Source organism: Diabrotica undecimpunctata, chromosome 2, assembly GCF_040954645.1.
Source record: "Diabrotica undecimpunctata isolate CICGRU chromosome 2, icDiaUnde3, whole genome shotgun sequence".
In the NCBI taxonomy this organism is placed as follows: domain Eukaryota; kingdom Metazoa; phylum Arthropoda; class Insecta; order Coleoptera; family Chrysomelidae; genus Diabrotica; species Diabrotica undecimpunctata.
Window position 1 is genome coordinate 142,774,741 of NC_092804.1, and position 20,045 is coordinate 142,794,785.

Below are 20,045 nucleotides of genomic sequence, written 5' to 3' on the forward strand. Positions count from 1 at the left end.
AAAAAACCAACGTTGGAACGCCTCAATACATTGGAGACCTTACAAAAATAAACGGCCAAGAGGAAGATCACAGATGAAATGTGTAGATGACATAAAAAGAGTAGCGAGAAAAAATTCGAAGTAAATTACTCAGGACACAGATCGATGGAAGGAACTGGGAGAGGCCTATATCCAAAAATGGACGGCAGAAGGCTAAGAAAAAGAAACTATGCGCAGTAGCACTCAGAGATATTTTGGACTGGATGTGTATTCCACGATCATTCCCCTCCACGATAATTTTAAGCTGGCGATTTGCATCCATGTTTCTAAGGTTAAAGATACATTGAGTTTTATTTGGGTTGGTTTTTAGAGAGTTCTTGTCATAGAATTCGGACATGGTGGATAGTATTGTTTCTAGCTTAGCCACTACCTACCCCACAGAAGGCCTGGTCTTAAACAGCTACTGCCAGATCGTCTGCATATAGAAAGTGTTTTGAGTGGACAGGGGTAGGCTGATCGTTATTATAAAAAATATTGAACAGTATTGGTGCAAGTATACTAGCAATTACCTTTTTATTCTACTTAAATTTCTACCAGGCGGCTGCCTTTCTCATGTTTGGAAACAACAATTAGTCACACGGGGCCAAATCTGGAAAATACGGTGGATGGAGATGGCGCAACAGTTCGTAGCCCAATTTCGCCATAACTATGGCGGAGGTATGAGTAAGTGCGTTGTCATGGTGGAAGAGCAGTTTTTTCTTGTTTTCTGGTAAAATAGGGTCGTTTTTTCTGCATTTCGGCGTCGAATCAGCTCAATAATTCGGCGTAGTACAGCCCGTTTTGCTCTTCTCCAGGTAATCGATATACATCACCCTTTGTGAATCCCGAAAATTGTTTCGACGGTTTTTTGGTCTCTGCTGTGTACCAGTGGATCCATGTTTCGTCGATGGTTACGAAACGATGTAGCAACTCCTTCGGATTACGCTTAAATAGCGCAATGATCGCGCTGACAGCTTTTTCTTGTCAAAAATTTCATACAGGGTATGATTTACGCGGTATTGATTGATATGCCTACTGTCTCAGCTATCTCGCGCATCTTCATTCGGTGGTCTGCCAATACGAGATCGTAGATTTTTGTCACGTTATCCTCCGTGGTAGCCATTTTCGGGGCATTGAGGCGTGGTTCATTAAAAACCGACGTGCGGCCACGTTGAAAACCATTTTTTGATGGTTGCCATCAAAGGAGAAGAGTAACCGTATACAACATTAAAGGGCTGCGCGATTTCCCTTCCAAAAACACGAATCGAATTACCAACCGATATTGCTCTTTTTCCATTTTTCCAAGATCCGCGGACACGCCCGCTTTCATACGCGGTCAAAACAGAACTACGAGTCAGATTCGGCTGAAATTTTGACATTAGCCGTGTACGAAAATGTATTATACGATACTAGATTTCTCTTTAGATAGTAGCGCCAAAGAATATAGACGCATATGTGTCTATCGGGTGGTGAGGGTGAGGAGCGTTCTGACAGAACGAGGAGTGTCATTCTTTATCGGAGAAGAGAAATAGAAAATATGTAATAGAAAAAGACAAAATATAAAAACGGGAACCAACACTACGTGGAATACCGTTTTTCTTCTCAATAGTTGTGGTTTACGAACCCTTGAATAGGACAAAACTCTATATTTATGGCCCGCGCGTGATGTCCCCTTTTTGTCGGTAAATTGGCACAGTTAAAAGACAATCTAAAGCTGATTCACCGCATATCCGTGGTCTCTCTCTTTTTCACTGAATACATTTTTTATTTCTCTTTTCCGACGTGAACTAGCGAAGAGTGACATTCCACGAGCTGTCTGATTTCGGCTTAAGTACTTATCGGACCTCCTACATATTGTAAACAAATGTTTACCATAAACTAGAAAGGTGTCAGAAAAGATCTGAAATGAGGAAATGAAAAGGTATAAAAATAATCATTTATATATCTAAGTATAAAAGTTATGATTTCCTAAAATATCAACACTGATTTTTTCACCTATACAAGAATTAAATCTAACAATCAAATTTTTTACATACAAACCAGATTATACACATTTTCTTATCAACTCTACCTCCCACATGGAATGATTAGCATCAAGAGATAACATTTAATTATTACAAAGTAGTTTGACAACTATTATAAGAATGTCTAAGCTACCAATCAATGTTTTTATTTTAAGTTTAACTATAACCACATTTTCAAGATTGGTTACTTGTGAGGGTAAGAATTTGAATAAATCGCAATTCATAGCAAAACAGTTGAAATTAACATTGTTCATTAATTTCACCAAATACCTAAAAACATAATCGTTTGCATTCTTTTTGTTTCAATAATCTTTCGGGCACTAGGTTTTCACTATATGTCTCAACTCCTTTTACCCACTAAGGTGTCGAATTGTTTGTTGCGTTGATGTCTATTCTCTTTTTCCATTCCTTTTTATTTCTCGATATCAATTTAATTTGTGTGTAGTTCATTTATCTGGCTTTACCTGCTTAAATAATCTCATTTAACTTTTTTTTGATCCTCCTCTCTTTTGTTTATTTGTCCTTTTATTTATAATATAACTATCTTTCGTCTCCCATTCTCTGTATGTGCCCAAACCATTTCAATTGTTTTCTAGTTATTTTACTTATTATGGATTCTTGCTCTATTTTGTTCCTTATTTGATCATGTCTGATTCTGTCTTTCCTAGTGTATTGTGCTGTATGCAATTTTCCTCGATACTTTTATTTCAATAGCATTTATTTAACTTTCATACCACTAATGAACTCTTTGTTTATTGTTTACTTCCCCAAATCGAATTTTCCATCATTTGAAAAGATACTTCCTAGATATTCTAATATTGAGACCTCCTTTAGTTTTTGTTCTTTTTATGTTATTGTCTTTGCATTTGCTTTAAAACTCATTATCTTGCTTTTTGATATTTATTATCATCTTCAACTTCTCTAACACTTCTATCATATGGTTACTAATTTTTGCATCTTGCTGTGATTGTCTATGTTCTAGATCTTTTGTTTAGCCTCATTGTAATCTTTTTATGTTGACATGACTCATGTCTGTTTTTCAATGTGCCTCCAGTAAGTTGTCGTTCCATCGTTATCGTGGTCGTCCTAATGATCGTTTTCCTATTGGAGAACCGTCTCTTGCAGTCTTTACTACTCTATTTGTTGTACTTACCATCTTACCATCAATTGTTTTAAGTGTTTTCATGTCTGCTGTTTTTAACATCCTTTTTGTTCTCTCTGTATCAGGTCGTGTTTCTGCCGCGTATGTCATTATTGCTCTGATGACTGTTTTGTAAATTCTGCCTTTCATTTCTTTTCCGATATTTTCTCCCTCTCTCTTATCCTATTGCCAGCTTCAATAGGGTCGGTTAGTTCTTGTTCTACTTTTACTTTTATTGTGTTGTTTTGGTAGATATTTTCGATCGTTTTGATTATCAATATTTTCTTAATTTCATAGGATTCTTTCACTGATTCGTATATTAATTTCTTTATTTTTTCCATTTTTCATCTAGCATCCAAAAAATTTAACAGCATAAACAATTGCAAAATATTTTAGCTGAAAATGGAGTGGCAATAAAAAACAAGTACACAAGTTTGGTGTTGAGTGGTCAAAATGACGAAGTTACAACCACTTTTTTTGACGATGATGATGGTACTATGGTATGGAATATCACCCCAATGAAAAATGATTCTGATATCTACTTTATTGTTAATGAAGGAAATGGGTAAGTTATTAAGTTATCCAATTGCCGAACTATGCACAGTTACTTCATTCTTTACTTTTTCTCCCAAATTGTTGATTGTGGAATGTGTGGAATGTCTAAGTTAAATATTACGTTTATATGGAATTAAGCCACAATTAATTGTAACTAAAATTACATTTTTAATTAACTAATTTTTGACGTTGCGATTTCCACTCCCGAAATCGTTTTCAAAAAAAGATTATTTTAAAAAATTCTGAGAAAATATGTAATCAGCAAGTTGTTGTTAGTAGGCTATGTTTTTAAAAATTGATCGTTGACTCACTTGGCCTTGATCTTGTAGGCCATCTTGAACAGTATGCTTATGGTTGAAAAAATCAGAGGATAGTAGTTTTACCCTCGGAATAGTTTAGTTTTGTGTGTTTTTTTGTATTATATGCTTATGTAATGTGTGTACGTAGATTATATGTTTGTGTATTGTGTGTTGCATATATTATGATGTACAAAATGTAGATGCATGTCTACTACTCCGCTATTGCTATTACTCCGCTTTACTATTACTCCGCTATTGTTAGTATATTCTTCTTATCTACTTCTTCTTTTACTTCTACCAAAGCCTGCTACATTTTGCTGATGGATTTGCTACACATTTTTCTTCGTATGAGAGCTGCTTCTTTGACTTTTCTATTTTTCATGTTACTTCAGTCGTCAGAGACGAAAATGCCACTGAACCTCTAAAAATCATACGAACGAGCTGAATTTTGCTGAGAATGTCAATTTTAGGACCCCAAAAAGATACAAAAAAGTTTATCACTTTTACCCTTCGGCTTTTCCCTAAAACCCTCTCCGATAGTGGACTGAAAACAGAAAAAATCGTTTTACCAAGAATCTGTATTCCGCAAGAATCCGTAAAAATTGATAGTATGACACTATGGGACAGAGCTAGAAGTACAGATATACGACATGGATGCAAGGTGGAGAACATCAAGAACTGGGTAAGAAATAGAAGAGTAGAATGGAACGATCATAAAAGCCGAATGACAACAAGTACAGTAGTAAAGATGGCAAGAAACGGTTCCCCAATAGGAAGACGATCAGTAGGAAGACCACGAAAACGATAGAACGACAACTTACTGGAGGCACATACACAGACAAAGTCATGTCTATATAAAAAGAAGAAGATAGAAACTGACTTTATTTGCGACAATATACAAAAATTTTTAAGAAAGCTTCACATTCTTATCAAAAGGTATCGAATTTTTACCGTTGAGTTGATACAAATTTTATTTAAAATTGATTTTGCACGCGTATCTTACATTGAAAATCACCACTGGCTTCAAGCGCTGTTTCTTCGAGAACAATTCACTTTACATAAAAGTGTTGATAAACATTTTTTTCAAAATTATCTCAGTTACATTTTTTATCGGAAACATTTTGTTTTACGTCATACAGATTCTTGGTAAATGGATTTTTTCGTTTTGCCCACATACGAGGGGTGGTTTTGGGGGGAAGCCTTGAGGTAAAACTGGTAAACTTCTTTGCATCTTTTTTGGGGTCCCAAAATTGACATTCTCAGCAAAATTCAGCTTGTTCGTATGATTTTTAGAGGTCAAATCTCTGAGGACTGGACTACTTATTTCATGATTATTGATGCATCTTTCCATTGGACTCTGCTCGTTTTCCCAGGCATGTTTTCATATCTGAAATTTGTCGAAGTCTCTCTTCTTGGTGTATGCTTCATGCTCATTTATCCTGATAATTAGTGGTCTTACGGTTTCTCCTACATAGAAATTGTTGTGCTCACAGGGTATTTTATAAAAAAAAAAGCAGTTCTTTGATCTTTCTTATGTGTGGTTGGGTTTGGTTTTGGACAGGATAGACCTGTCATTTTTAAATTTTTATGATAAGCCCTTTACATATGAAGGGTACAGGTCCATAAAGAGCTAAGTCGACAAATGTTTATTTCGTACAAAACGAAGTTTAAATTTTAAACCAGTTATTGATAAATTATTGATGGTTATCATGAACCCTGTTGATTAGATCAGTTATTGGGTAATTAATGAGAAACAGACAAGAAATTAAACTTATATTGATATTATGCAAAATAGAACATAAGCTTTAATTGGTCAAACCACCAAACATTATTGGTCTAAAGGGGCCAAGTCCAAAAAAATAAGCCAAAATGACAAGTAGACAAAATTTATTAATATGAAATAATTCTAATTCTTGGACAGTTGTCAAAAAATTGTTTTGTTTCGTCACCACAGAATCGTTTCAAATCTTGTAGGCAATTAAATTTTTTAGCCGAGATTGGTATCAAACCTAAATAATGTTTAATAATAGTATTCCAAGATATTAATATTTTTTATATGTGAATAAGAATACGGAGTTCAGAGTTCAAATTCATTTTGTAGTAGTACAGGTCCCTTTCGCTTATATTCTTTTTTCTTCACTATTGCTGCCTCCCATGCTTCATTATAGGACTCCCGGTGATATATTAGTCTACGATGTTCTTGATGTATTTCTAATTCTCGAATTGGACGGGAGCTGAAAGGACATTTCTTAAAATAATATGTTTTAGTATTAAAAAAAAATCGTCCATGCTCGAAAGTAGGGTTGATCTATTTCCACAACGTCAAATGGCGATAGTTTTGCACGAGCACTTCTAAAAATTTCAACCCAATCTGAAGGAATCTCAGCTCGTTGTTTGGAGTTTATTAAGTCCATATTTTTGTCCGGTTCCATGTAGGAATGCCCACGAATAGGGAAAGTAATTTTAACATAATCAAGTCTACGTGTATTGTGGACAATATAATGCAAAAAACGAAACATGATGAAATTTTTATTTTGTCCCCCACACGAGTCGCAGAATATTTCAAGCGATCTTACTTGTTTATAGAGAATATTCCATAGAAAGCCATTCAGCATTGAGCATACATCGTCGCTTCCCTTTATGCCAAGTATTTCCGGGTAAATGTAAAACATACTTTTTGCTGTAGATAGAATGTGGACATTAAAGGCATAGACGTTCAGCTGGCTCTTATAGTAAACAACGTTTGTTGTTATTTTTGGGACACTGAGATTTTTTCCATAATAGTTTCGTGAGTTACAGAGGTTCAACTTTTTTCTTCGTAGCTCTTTTTCTACTGTAAAATACCTCAGCCTTTTTTTGTGTACATCATTTTGTATCGTAAGCTGGCGTATTTCCTTTTGCAAGCGTTTATTTTGAGCAAGATCGAAACTGTTTAAAACATCGGACTGACGAGATTTTATTTTTATAAGAAACTCATCACAGGAACTACATCTATCGGTTCTGGGATATCCAAAGGCTATGTTAAATTTTGTATTAAAGACTGTTCTGTAAGACCCGTAGGATATTTTCATAGAAACATTTGAACATCTTTTTTATGTTTAAGTCTTCAGGTAAGTATAATTTTTTACTATCATTCACACTGTAGTGGCTTTTCCTGCCTTTTAAATGACTTTATATGTTCGTATATTGCTGTAAGAACGTAGAATTCTAATTTTCTAGGATGGTTTTATTTTCTCCCCTTTTATCTTTAGGGGCGACTCCAGTCATTTTTAGTGAATTTTGAAATATCTCTACTTTTTTTCTTTATTCCATGAATAGACATAAAATCTTGTATAAAATATTTATTTCCTTAAAGCTATTATCAGTGCTAAAACCTTCCCTGTAAGAATATGCAGCACTTCTTAAATTTGCTTCGTCTTCACCTTTCCTAGGCCTTCATCGGCGAATAGGGAGTACTGTAATCAATCCGCATAAGTATGAGTTCTGCTCATTAATAGAAGTCATTGGGTTAAAATTCTTGAGTACAGTTTTTCTTGTTTCTTCGGGCACATTTTGAAAACATTGTTTACTACAATTACAAGTTGCATCTACCTCGTGAGTCTGCAGTCTAATTTTTTTCATAATATCTCTCATTCTGTCGTGCTTTTTCCTCTTTTTTTGATTCATTCTGTCTAGGCACTACTTCAGTCTCATTTTCACTACTATTGTTATCTATATTCATTGTTATTTACTTTAAATCACTTGGATAACAATGAAAACACTAGCTTAACCGACGAACCTAACTCTAAGCTGCGCGTATTATATCAACGTCTATCAGCTGTTTATATGGACTTTACCCTTTTAGGACCTGTCTGATGAGGACTTGCCCCCTATTGGCGGTGTATGCGTAAATTATAATTAGCATTTCACGGGAACTAGGCACTTTTAGGATGTGTAACAAGCCGCTGACTACTTCGCTGACGAAACTAGATCGATTTATGAAAAATTGCGACTTGCACCCTTTTGGACCTGTACAACCCTTCATATGGTATTGTTAGTATCTTTGAATCCCTTCTTGTGAGTATTTCTTAATTGCTTGTGGTGTTTTGTTGTTTCCTTTCTTTAAGCTTGTGAAATTTCTTGTTTATAAATTACAATGGGTAATCATTTTTTGTCAAAACCTTTGTTAAAAGGTTTTTTCTTCCTAACATGTATTTTGTTGTGTTATCAAATGTTCAAAATATTCCTGCAACTCATTGCTAGAAATATTTTCTATCCTAATTTAAACCCAATTTTTTATCATTGTCCATTTTTTTTGGTTATTTTTCGTCTAATACTGAATCCTGCTCTTTTCGACTCCTCAAGTATTGTAAGTTTTGCATGATAAGCCACTTTTGGTACAGTTTTGAAGAAAACCAAGTTCATGATATTTACAAAAGCACAAAACATCAAAGTTAAGCTAGTACTAGATAATATAGAAATTGAACAAATATCTTCGCACAAATACCTTGGAGCATGGATCACAGAAGATACTGATCAGACAAAAGAAATAAGATGCCGCATTGAAATTGCACGGTCAACGTTTAATAGAATGAGAAAACTTTTTTGTAATCGCGATATCAATATATCGCTCCGAATAAGAATGCTTCGGTGTTATATTTTCTCTACCCTTTTGTATGGGGTTGAAGCTTGGACACTTAAAAAATTAAACATTAAAAACCTAGAAGCATTCGAAATGTGGTGTTACTGACGTATTTTGAAAATATCATGGATGGATCGCAAAACAAACGAACAAGTTCTCAAACAACTAGGAAAACAATGCGAAGTTTTAAATTCCATACAAATCAGGGAATTATAAAACTTGGGGCACATCATGAGAGGTGAAAAATACGAACTACTAAGGAATATAATGCAGGGTAAAATCAAAGGCAGAAGAAGCGTAGGACGACGTAAAATCTCGTGGCTACGCAATCTCCGTGAATGGTTTGGATGCAGTTCAATTGAACTATTCAGGCGCGTAACGAACAAAATTGTAATTGCCAGAATGATTTCCAATCTCCGATAGGAGCGGAACTTGAAGAAGAAGAAGGTACAGTTTTACCTCCTCGTGTTTCAGATTCTGTTGTTTCTCTTCCACCAACGAGTCGCTTCTGTCCACAAATTTCTTTTGCCGTTGCTTGAATTGATTTTTTCGGGAGCTTATTTATAATTTTTCTACAGATTTCTCAATAAACTTTTTATCTAATTTATGTCTGAGCCAATTTTTGCGTAGTAATTTTATGTCTTTTCGTACTTTAAACTTTCCAGTTTGTATTTCTTGATTTATATGATCTTTGTTAGTTATATTTATATTACTTACTTAATTGTTTTGTTTTTTTTTGTCAAAATATTTTAAGCTACATCTTAGTCAAGTGGTATCAAGAAGTGGCCACTTCCGTATTCCGGTACTCTGTGTGCTCTAGCAGCTAAATTGTTTATCTATTTTTTTTTTAATGTTTTCACTTACATAAACAATTAATTGCTTGTCTCTAGATATCTAAATATTCTTCGATGTGGTATTTTGGTCTATTTCATATTCTGGTATTCATATCTTCGATCAGTATTTTTCTCATGTGTTACCAATTTTTTAAAGTTCCTATTCAGGATGTTCCTTCTCTAGACATACTTCTGAACTCTCAAGACTAGTCCTACATCTGGTTTTTCTAGTTTTGTTCCCCATCGAGTATTTCCCCGATAATCTCTCTGTTAACCACCTTGGGACGCCCTCGATGAAGGATTAGAATTTCCTTAAGCGTATTAAGCCGGGATCTCGCAGAACGTGGAGCAGCCTTCTTCATCGGTTCACAGTTGGCGAAGAGAAACAGAAAATACATAATAGAAAAAGACAAAATCTAAAGACGGGAACCAACGCTACGTGGAATACCATTTTCCCCTCAACACGGTTTAAAAGACGGTCGGAAGCTGATGAATCGCATATAGTTACCCCCCCAACGCTTCCGACGTAACTAGGTGCAGGTATGGACAGCGTCGCGGTGTGGCATTCTTCATGGCGAAGAAAAATAGAAAATACGTTATTGAAAAAGACAAAATATAAAAGCGGGAACCAACACAACGTGAAATGCCGTTTTTCTTCTTAATATTTGTGGTTTACGATCCCTTAAATTGGACGAAACTGTGTATTTATGGCACGCGCGTTATGTCCCCTTGTTTGTCGGTAAATCAGCACAGTTCAAAGACAATCAGAAGCTAATGCACCGCATATCCAATCTGTCGGACCCGGCCAGGGGAGATACGGTCAGTGTCGTGGTAATTTTACTATGAAGTGGTCTAATGAAGTTGTGTTGGATTTTTTATCATTGTATGAATTAACTAACTTTGGTAAAATTTTTACAGGCAGCACTGGTGGACAAAACTTACCATTTAATTATTTTAGAGAATATTAATTAAACACATGTGTAACCGTTTTTACATTAGAGAACATAGACATAACCTTAAAACTTAATTCTTCTTTTTCTTATATCTTGAATATTAAATTAGTCCGGGAGCTTACATTAACAAAACTAAAGGACAAAGCACATAAACTCAAGTTTATACATTAACAATAAGTTCAGACGATACAAAGATCGAAGAAATCTACTAACAATTCCAGACAACGATTAAGAACATCATAAATAATCACAGGAACTAACTGTAATTTGCAACGACTTTAATATCACACAAAATGATGACATATTCTTGAAAAATTTGTTATAGGTGAAAGAAATGAAAGAGAAGATCACTTAATTGAGTTCGCTATTACCAACAAATACTCACTTGGTTAGATAATATCCGGGAATGGTATGCGGATCAGATCATATTCTTCTCATAGCTAAAATAAAAATAAAGCTTAAACAACACACGCAGAGAGACTATGAAACCAGAAATAAAAAATGAGAAAGACCTCCTAGAGGTAGGAAAAATTATGACCTCTATTTTTATTGGTACATCACAAGAAATACGGGAAGCTGTTAAACATTATGTAATAACAACACCAATAAAGTTTATAAAAACAAACAATTTTATGAATCGGAAATACATCTTGTTCAGTTTCGCCGATAAGTCACTAGAGCAGTGGTGCTCAGACTTATACTGCATGGGATCTACCACATACTGCAAGCGTCCGGAGATCGACTGCTATACCCTGTTTTTAAACCAGGAGGAGTAATTCAAATTTACCGCGCCGCAATGTTTGTTTGTAATTGGTCTAACCTCAGGCAAGTTTATTCCACTGTTATGAAATTTTGACACTAATGGCATTTAATAGGTTAATTAAGTTATATCGGCGATTTTTTGTGTTTTCTGCGTTATTCTTTTAATTTTTAGATTTTTAGTCAGCTTTTATATAAAAAACAGTTATTTTTAGAACTCTTCAGCGACGTATTAGTATATAATAATATTTTTGGATTACCGTCGAAGGCCGATATGATCATCCAAAAAAGAAGATGTATTTGGTAACTTTTCTAGAGACTTTCTTGGGTGTGAATCTGTCTCTTTAGTTTACTCCTCCTGGTTTAAAAACAAAGCATAGTAAAAAAACAATTTTGAAAATAAAAACTTTATTGCACATTTCTAGTTGATAAAAAGTTGTAACTGCAGAGAGTTGTAATTAAAGTCATGTTTTTCATATTCATTTTATTTGGATGTTGATGTATGGCACTGCATATCATCCACAAGTATTTCATATGATGGTACGTAATTACCGAGGGCCAAACAACAAGCATGAAGAGAGATGTTCATCATTCGTTAGCCGATTACGATATTTTGATTTCACTTTCATCTTTATTTGGGAAAATGCAGACTCACACAAGTATGTTGATCCAAAGAATGCTGTGAGCTGCAGAGTTACTTGTTTCAAAGACAGATGGAAAGTCATCGTTAGCTCGACATAATGCACCAAATCCATTGTTAACGCTAGTCATGGATGGTGCACCATCTGTTGTAATACACACGAGTTTGTAAATCGGTAGCTCGTATTGTTTCATAAAATTTATAAAAACGTTGTATATATCTTCTCCGAGAGTTTTTTCTTTCAGAGTCAGCATTGTTAACAATTCTTCTTTAGCCAACATGTCAGAAAATAGCATCCGAATGAAAATACACAACTGGGCGGTATCAGTCATATCGGTTGACTCGTCAAATTGCAAAGAAAAGTACATACACTTCATAATATCAGTTTTAACTTGGCTTTCCAAATCTTTGCCCACGATTTCGATACGTCTAGTAACTGTTGGACGTGATAACTGGACTTCTTTGATGGCAGACATAATATCTCTTTTATTTTTGAAGTCCCCAAATAATAGATTTGCAGCCTCAATGAATGCTTTCTTCACTACCTCTCCACCTTCAAATGGTTTTTTATGTTGTTCCAATATATAAGAAATTTTGAACGACGCAATTGTTGAAGCTATTGATTGTTTAACGGGCCTAGTGAACATTGATTGTTCCGTCTTCAAGTCTTGCACTTTCCGTTTTCTAAACAAACTGTTTTGCGGAAAATCATTTTCATAGTTTTTATGTCAAGTTTTATAATGCCGTTCTAAATTTCCGCGTTTGGGCAGAGCAACGGAAGACCGACAAATAAGACAAACACACTTATCTTTCTCCATAGTAAACAGGAATTCTTCTTCCCACACATTATTAAAATGATATGTTTTACTCTTTTTCGCGGCACTCATATCGAGTTTCAAATATTAATGTAAATAATACTAAAATGTTTTACTAGTAATAACTTAGTAATTAATGATTAATGCTTGACTAACAGCAATACAATGGCGATACAGCACACTCCCATTTCATAATTTATCTGTGAATGCTGATATGCCGAATCGGCATTATCGCAACTTTCGGGTGAAGAGATAGCATCATAATTATTTCGATCATGCACGTGTGGTGAATCAGGACAGTCCATGTATATTCTCCGTGAATCGCGATCGACTTCGAAAACTTTGGCGATCGACCGGTCGATCGTGATCGACTCTTTGAGCACCGCTGCACTAGAGGATAACAGGGAATAAAGCGCTTAACGCTAACCTGAATTTGAATCGGTTAGGGAACCATGTTGGAGTTCTATTGCTCATGACCCCCACATGAAGAGCATGTGGCTGATAGTTGTGTCCCTATCGCGCATCAAAGTACTACAGTATAATCCCTCTATAACGAACACGGTTATTACGAGGTTTCGCTTATAACGAGGTACCTTAGATGTCCCGTGAAATTTCTATTGAACTATAATCTTTTATAGCGAGGCAAATTTGGTTATAACGAGACAAAATAAGATCGAAAAACGTGTTTTTTTACGGTTTTGACCCAGCCGTGGTTATAAATAAATACACTTTTTAACTGCACCGCAATAAACTCAACTGCCGCCCGCAATAAACTTCTTTACAATAAATACAACTGTTTCACATCTTTAGAAAATATGATAGATACAATGATACTGACAATTTAAAGCAGTCAAAAATGACAGACTTCTTCCAATTGCAGAAGCAATAGTTTAATATTATCCTTTAAAATACGTTTTATACGTTATGTAGTTGGAAAAAAATGTAGGTAGAGATTTTTTGTTTTAACGTATATCATTGACAATAAAAATAAACAACTCTTTTTTGTTTTAACGTGTTTCATTGACAATAAAAGTAAACAACTTTTTTTCAAAAACGTCATTCAAACAATATTTATTAGCATTTTATATTGCTCCGAATGGCTTCGCTATAGGAAGTTATTGTTTTAGAAAACTACATATTCATATATATTCACAGTATTTATGTTGTCTGATATAACGAGATCGGCTTCTAACGAGGTAATTAGTCTGTCATTTCAGTTCTCGTTATAGAGGGAGTCTACTGTATAAGGGGGAAAGGGATGGTCTGAAGCATTAGAGCCTGGTAAAGTGATTCCTATTTATACACGAATTAATACACCTCGCACCAATGAATTTTTAGACCCAAACGTCATTTCAAGAAGTCTCTAAGGCTGGGTTCAATTAAATTACTTGCTTGAAATATTTAATAACAGACAAAACATCTCAAATCATTGAGAGTAGAAAAAATCTTTGTCAAACTAGTGTACACACAGAAAACGAAAAAAACTAGTGTCCGAAACAACGAAGATAAAAATATAACAAACAATAATATTAACACAATATACGCAAGAAAATTGTGAGCCATGATCGAAACAACCAATCGAAAAACCTGTTTAGAAAAATATGATACGTAATAAGAAAGTTTAAAGCCAGAACCTGGGCCGTTGAAGATCAGACAGAAATCCTAAAACCTAAAAAACAAACAAAGAAAGATATACCAGAGATGTGGAGATCATAGTGCTAGGATATAAGTAAAGACGACCAACACCAGGAACTTGTTCACTGAAATGTTCTGTTGAAGAAGAATGTCACAAATTCCATAAACCGACCATAAAATAATTTGGACATGATATGAGATAAGACAAAAAAAAATTGGAGAGACTCATCATTCAACGAAAGGTAAAGGACCTTAGACCACAAGGAAGAATGATCACGTCCAATACGATGAATTGACTAAAACAAAGATGTTTGCATATAGTCTACAAAAGACCAATGCACAAATTAAAATAAACGACTAGAGACAAAGATATATAGATGTGAACCATACACCAGATCAAGCACACTACACTCCATCCAGGAAGTCTAGACTGAAGAGAGACCCAACTAACTGTCTCAAAAAAATTATTCGTTTTGCGATTAATCGAAAGTGTTGAAGTCCCGAGTAAACGGACTGCATATTAACGATGTTTTGCTCTTAGCTACATCGACGAAATATTGATAATATGTATTACAATATTTTCAAATGTTTTATTTTCCACAAATTCACAAATTTCATATTTCATTTTAGATTTTTTTAGTAGATAATTCATTTTACTCTTTAAAAATATTTTTTCCTGTCATAAACAGAAATTATTTGTAAATATAAAACTACTACGTTTATTTTAAAAAGTATTTAAAAATATTGACAGTAGTTTTCATCCTTTCGTGTCATGGATAATTAATGTTTCCACGTGAAAATACAAAACGATCAACGAACAACAAAATATAATGAAAACTCACACAGCGGCAAATATCAACATTTTATTGTAAAATCACAGTTTGAAAAATTTATTTTCATTCTGAATTGCCATAAAAAAATTCTGTATAGATAAATATTAATTCATGAGAGGATTTCTGTTATACACAAATTTAAATGAAGAAAATCTTTGTTTTTATTTTTAAGTGCAGTTTCATTAATTTAAATACCTAGCCATGAATTCCTCTGGACTGTGATGAGTTCGAACAAAGGTCCAGTTTTAAATACTTGGGTACCCACGTATCTGGCAACACGTCAATAGAAGAAGAATTAAAGGCAACAATAGCAATTGGAGTAGGTATTTCTTGTAACTAAATACAATATATAAAACTCAGCTGCTGAGTCATCATCATCGTCATCAGTGGCATTACAGTTCTTTATGAGCCAAAGCCTTCTTTAGAACAATTTTTCATTCACTCCTGTCTCTGGCAACTCTTCACACCTGATTACATTCCTATCCATCTAAGGCGTGCTACCTTAATGCATTTTCCAACGTCAGATTCCCCAAAACTTCTATACACCCCAAAGTTGAAACGTCTGCGCCACAAACCTTGCTCTTTTATTCCTTAATATATTCTTCTTAGGATTTTTCGTTCGAAACGTTTAAGCAGTTATTGGTCCTTCTATGTAAGTGACCTCGTTTCTGCTCCATATATCAGCACCGGTCCTATTAGTGTTTTATAGACGGCACTTCAATTTTTCTGGCTAGTTTTGAGGTCATCTGTATTCTCTAACCATATTAACACTTACTATATATATTTAGGGATTCTACAGTATTCACTGCCTTCCCTCGCTCAACCGTTTTCATCTCAACCTGTTCCACTCTCCATCGTTTAGTCCTCTCTTACTCATGGCGTCGTCTACTTCGTTCCTCCAGGATTTTCGGGGTCGTCCTCTTTTCCTCCTTCCTATGGGGCTCCATTCGGTTATTCTCTTTATCCATCTGCTGTCGCTAGTTCTTCTTACATGTCCACACCACTTTAGTCTTTTTTGTTCTATATATGTTAGTATGTCTGTTTCTATTGATGTTCTTTGCTTTATTTCGTCATTACTTCTCCTATCCATTCTTGTTACTCTGCAGCATCTTCGCAGGCATTCCATCTCTGTTGCTACTATCTTACTGCTGTTTTTCTTGTTTATGATCCAATTTTCAGCCCCATATGTCATAATACTTCGCACTAATGTTTTATAAATCTGCGTTTTTGTCTTTTTTTTATTTTATTTTTTATTTTTATTTAAAAATTGGAGGAAATACCACAGATCTGAGGCTTGAAAACGCAGTCATAAAAGGCTGCAACCAGTATAAATATCTAGGAAGCATCATATCAGCAGATGGCAGAGTTAAGATAGATGTACAAAACCGAATAACCCAAGGGAAAAAATGCATCCGAATACTGAATTCATTACTGTGGTCTAATAAAATAAAGATGCATACCAAACTTCACGTATACAGAGCAATTGTAGAACCAATTACCACATATGGTGCCGAATGTTGGACGATGACAAAGAATGAACGAGATAAAGTAGACGTTGTGGAAATGGATTATCTTAGAAGGTCATGTCGAGTATCGAGAATGGAAAGAATCAGGAATGAGGAAATACGAAACCATACAGGAATTAGAGATACTCTTTCAGATAGAATACAAGGAAGGCAATTACAATGGTATGGTCACGTGATGAGAATGGAGGAGGAGCGGTGGCCAAAGAAAGCCTTAATGTATGTTCCGCCAGAAAGAAGGAAAAGGGGAAGACCACCAAATTTCTGGAGAAGAGAAATTACAAAAACAATGCAATCTAGAGGCTTAGAAGAGGGAGATTGGAGAGATAGGAAAAGATGGAGGCTGAAATGCGGGAAGCGGCAATCGCCGTAGGACCCCCGTTATATGATGATGATGTTTTTGTCTTCATATTTAGGTGTCTATCCCACCATACTGAGTTAAGTTGTCGGATTGCTGTTCTTGTTTGTCCTAATCTTTGTGTAATTTCTTCCTCTGTTGTTGCCTTTTTCGTGATTATAAACCCCAGGTATTTGAATTTATCCTTTCCTTTGATTGTTACGTTGTCATCAATCTGTAGATCTTCTATGTCTTCTTCACTTGTAGATAGGTACTCTGTTTTCGCGAGGTTAATATCTAGGCCAGCCTTGGTATATTCTTCTTGTAGTTTCTTCATCATGTAGCTGAGGTCGTCTTGGTCTTGTGCAATCACTACTTGATCGTCTGCAAAACTTAATGTATAGCATTTTCTTTTCCATGTAGTCAAGGCTTTCTCTAAGTATATTTTGAATAGGGTTGGAGATGTGGAACAACCCTGCAGGAGCCCTTTTGTTGTGGTGAAGTCTCCTATGATTCTTGTTCCCATTTTAATGGACACTTTATTTTCTTTATACAGAGCTTTTGTAGCTTCTATGAGTTCCGTCTGTATTTCTAATTTGTACATTGCCTCCCATAGTTCTGACCTTGGTACAGAGTCATACGCCTTTCTCAGGTCCACAAATGCCAAGTGTATATCTCTATTTATTAACACTTACTGACAAGCACTATTCTACTTTTAATTTCTTCGCTGACGGTATAACCTTTGGTCAATAGCGAGCCTAGGTATATAAAGGTGTCCACTACTGTCCACACCTTTAGTGTATATAAAGGTCTGTGTATATAAAGTACACCTTTATATACCTAGGCTCGCTATTGACTAAAGATAGTGCCACTTATGTTAATCTTTGATTATCGAATTACCTTTTCTAGAGCAAGGTTAAATAAAAACACGATATATGTTTTAGTCCATTTATGCAATGGAAGAGTCTTGAAAGGTCGTTCTGGATTCTGACCATGCTCGCTGCTCCTGTAAGTGTAAGTACAATTAGTTGAATTAGTTGAAGCCGTATTTGGAATTTCATCATAGCCAGGAGAAGAATAAATCTATTAACTGAGTTGTATGCGCCTTTGAAATCTATAATATCTAATATATGGTGGATGTCGATGCCGAACTCTAGGATTTTTTCAAGAATCTGTCTCACTGTAAAGATTTGATCATTTGTTGATTTATTAGGCCGAAAGCCGCACTGATATCCTCCCACTAGTCGTTCAGCGTAGGGGGCATTATTTTGCATAATGCGTTGGACAGTACTTTATATGCTGTATTGAGTAGACTGATGGCACTATAATTACCACACCATATCCTGTCTCCCTTTTTGTGATGTGACACAGTAAGTAAAAATAGAAAAAAAGAATGGAATAACCACATAAGCAGAACGGAGGAGACCCGTGTCGTCAAAATAGCAAGAGATAAGTCACCAATCGGCAGAAGTATCGGACGACCGCGCAAAAAATGGAGTGACAACCTTTCATAGAGGTATTAATCGGCCAATGAACAAGCAGAATTGCTTATAAAGTGGAAGAAAAAGAATATGTATTAATAATGTATTTGTAACATTTATTTTTATTTCATTATTACAAACAATTAAGTTTGTTTATATTTTTACATTTACGTTTACATAGAAGTATTAAACAGTTTCATTTACGATCTTGAGTTCTTTACTAATACCACGGGAAATCCTAATAATATTAACCAACAAGTAACTGGAAGAATTCAAAATTCCGTTTTCCATTGAACAGTTACCACAACACTACCAACTGTTAAATTTTTGAAGACCTTATATTATAATTTTGCCAAGCTATCCTATCTTAAATATTATATTTTTATTAGTGTCTTCATATTTTTTAGTAAAGTACTTGAAGCTAGAACGCCAACTCTTCCAGTAATGGCAAATAAAAGCAATAACGACCACCAAAAATGGAAACTTGACAACAAAGGAAAAATAACCTCTGTAGCGTATCCCGATAGATTTTTGACCTATGACGAGAATCTGAATGCAATTTTAAATAATACTCTAGACACATTAGACGCGGATCAGTGGCTATTCCAAAAACCGCAAGAGGACCCTTTAGGAAGACATTTATGGTGATTTTTTCAAGAAAATTATTAGTATTATTATAAACTTGATATAGTTGTTTAATTTTGAATGTTACTTTTGTTATTTTATGTTGTTATTAATTATAAAATTCTTTCTTTATTTCTCTGATTGTATATAAAATGCACAGTTTATAGATACGTAGGTTTTCCATTAAAAACTTAAGGCCCCTGTTAGTTTTTCAAGCTCAGCCGTTCGACAATGAAGTAGAAATATAATAAAAACTAACTTTTAACTATAGCTTTTAACAACAGTATATTAACGTTTACGATTTTTCAATTCTATTATATTTTTCTTTTAATTTGTGCTCTTCGTTACAATCACATTTCGTTTGCAGGCTGGTTGAAGCTCCTAACTAATACTTTTGGAGTTTTTCAATTTTTACTCAAAAATACTCATTTATTTTTGAACGTTATATTGCGAACTATAAGAATATTAATGCTTCAGGTTTCAGGTTGAGGAAATTAATTCCTAGTATTTCTTATGGCCTTACCAGTCTTGGTTGTTTACGATATAGTAGTTTAATAGACCAGGGCGGATCTGTCAAAAAACGGCTATATTTGGATGTGAGAAAAAGTTCAATTTCAGCTATAGGTCAACATCATCTTCATACAGGTCACAAAATTGTTTTTGAAAACTCAAGAATCATAGCCCCTCCGCTTCTATAAACCAAAAACTATATGTGAAGCCATAGAAATTGAAAAAATGCCAGATTTTCTCAATAAAAGAGATGAGGGCATCCGGCTACCTTCGACATGGAGACCTCTTATAAAGAAAATATCGTCAGTTCCACTCACTAATCAAAATCCACCAGTCAGAAATCTTCGCGCAAACCCTCGCGTCAATTTCCACGCTAACCCCCACCCAAACCACGTCACCATCGACGGTATAAATGAACCGACCGCTGTTAGTATATATCTATAA

At 34.8% G+C, this 20,045-nt stretch overlaps 1 protein-coding gene across 1 annotated transcript; it reads left to right on the forward strand.

Moving 5' to 3' along the window:
- Positions 1-2,105: 2,105 nt before the first annotated feature.
- On the forward strand, positions 2,106-19,223 carry LOC140433479 (uncharacterized). The gene is made up of 3 exons (XM_072521467.1): positions 2,106-2,238; positions 3,580-3,748; positions 18,875-19,223. The coding sequence occupies exons 1-3, from the start codon at positions 2,163-2,165 to the stop codon at positions 19,113-19,115; spliced, it is 486 nt and encodes a 161-aa protein (XP_072377568.1). The 5' UTR covers positions 2,106-2,162; the 3' UTR covers positions 19,116-19,223.
- Positions 19,224-20,045: the final 822 nt, after the last annotated feature.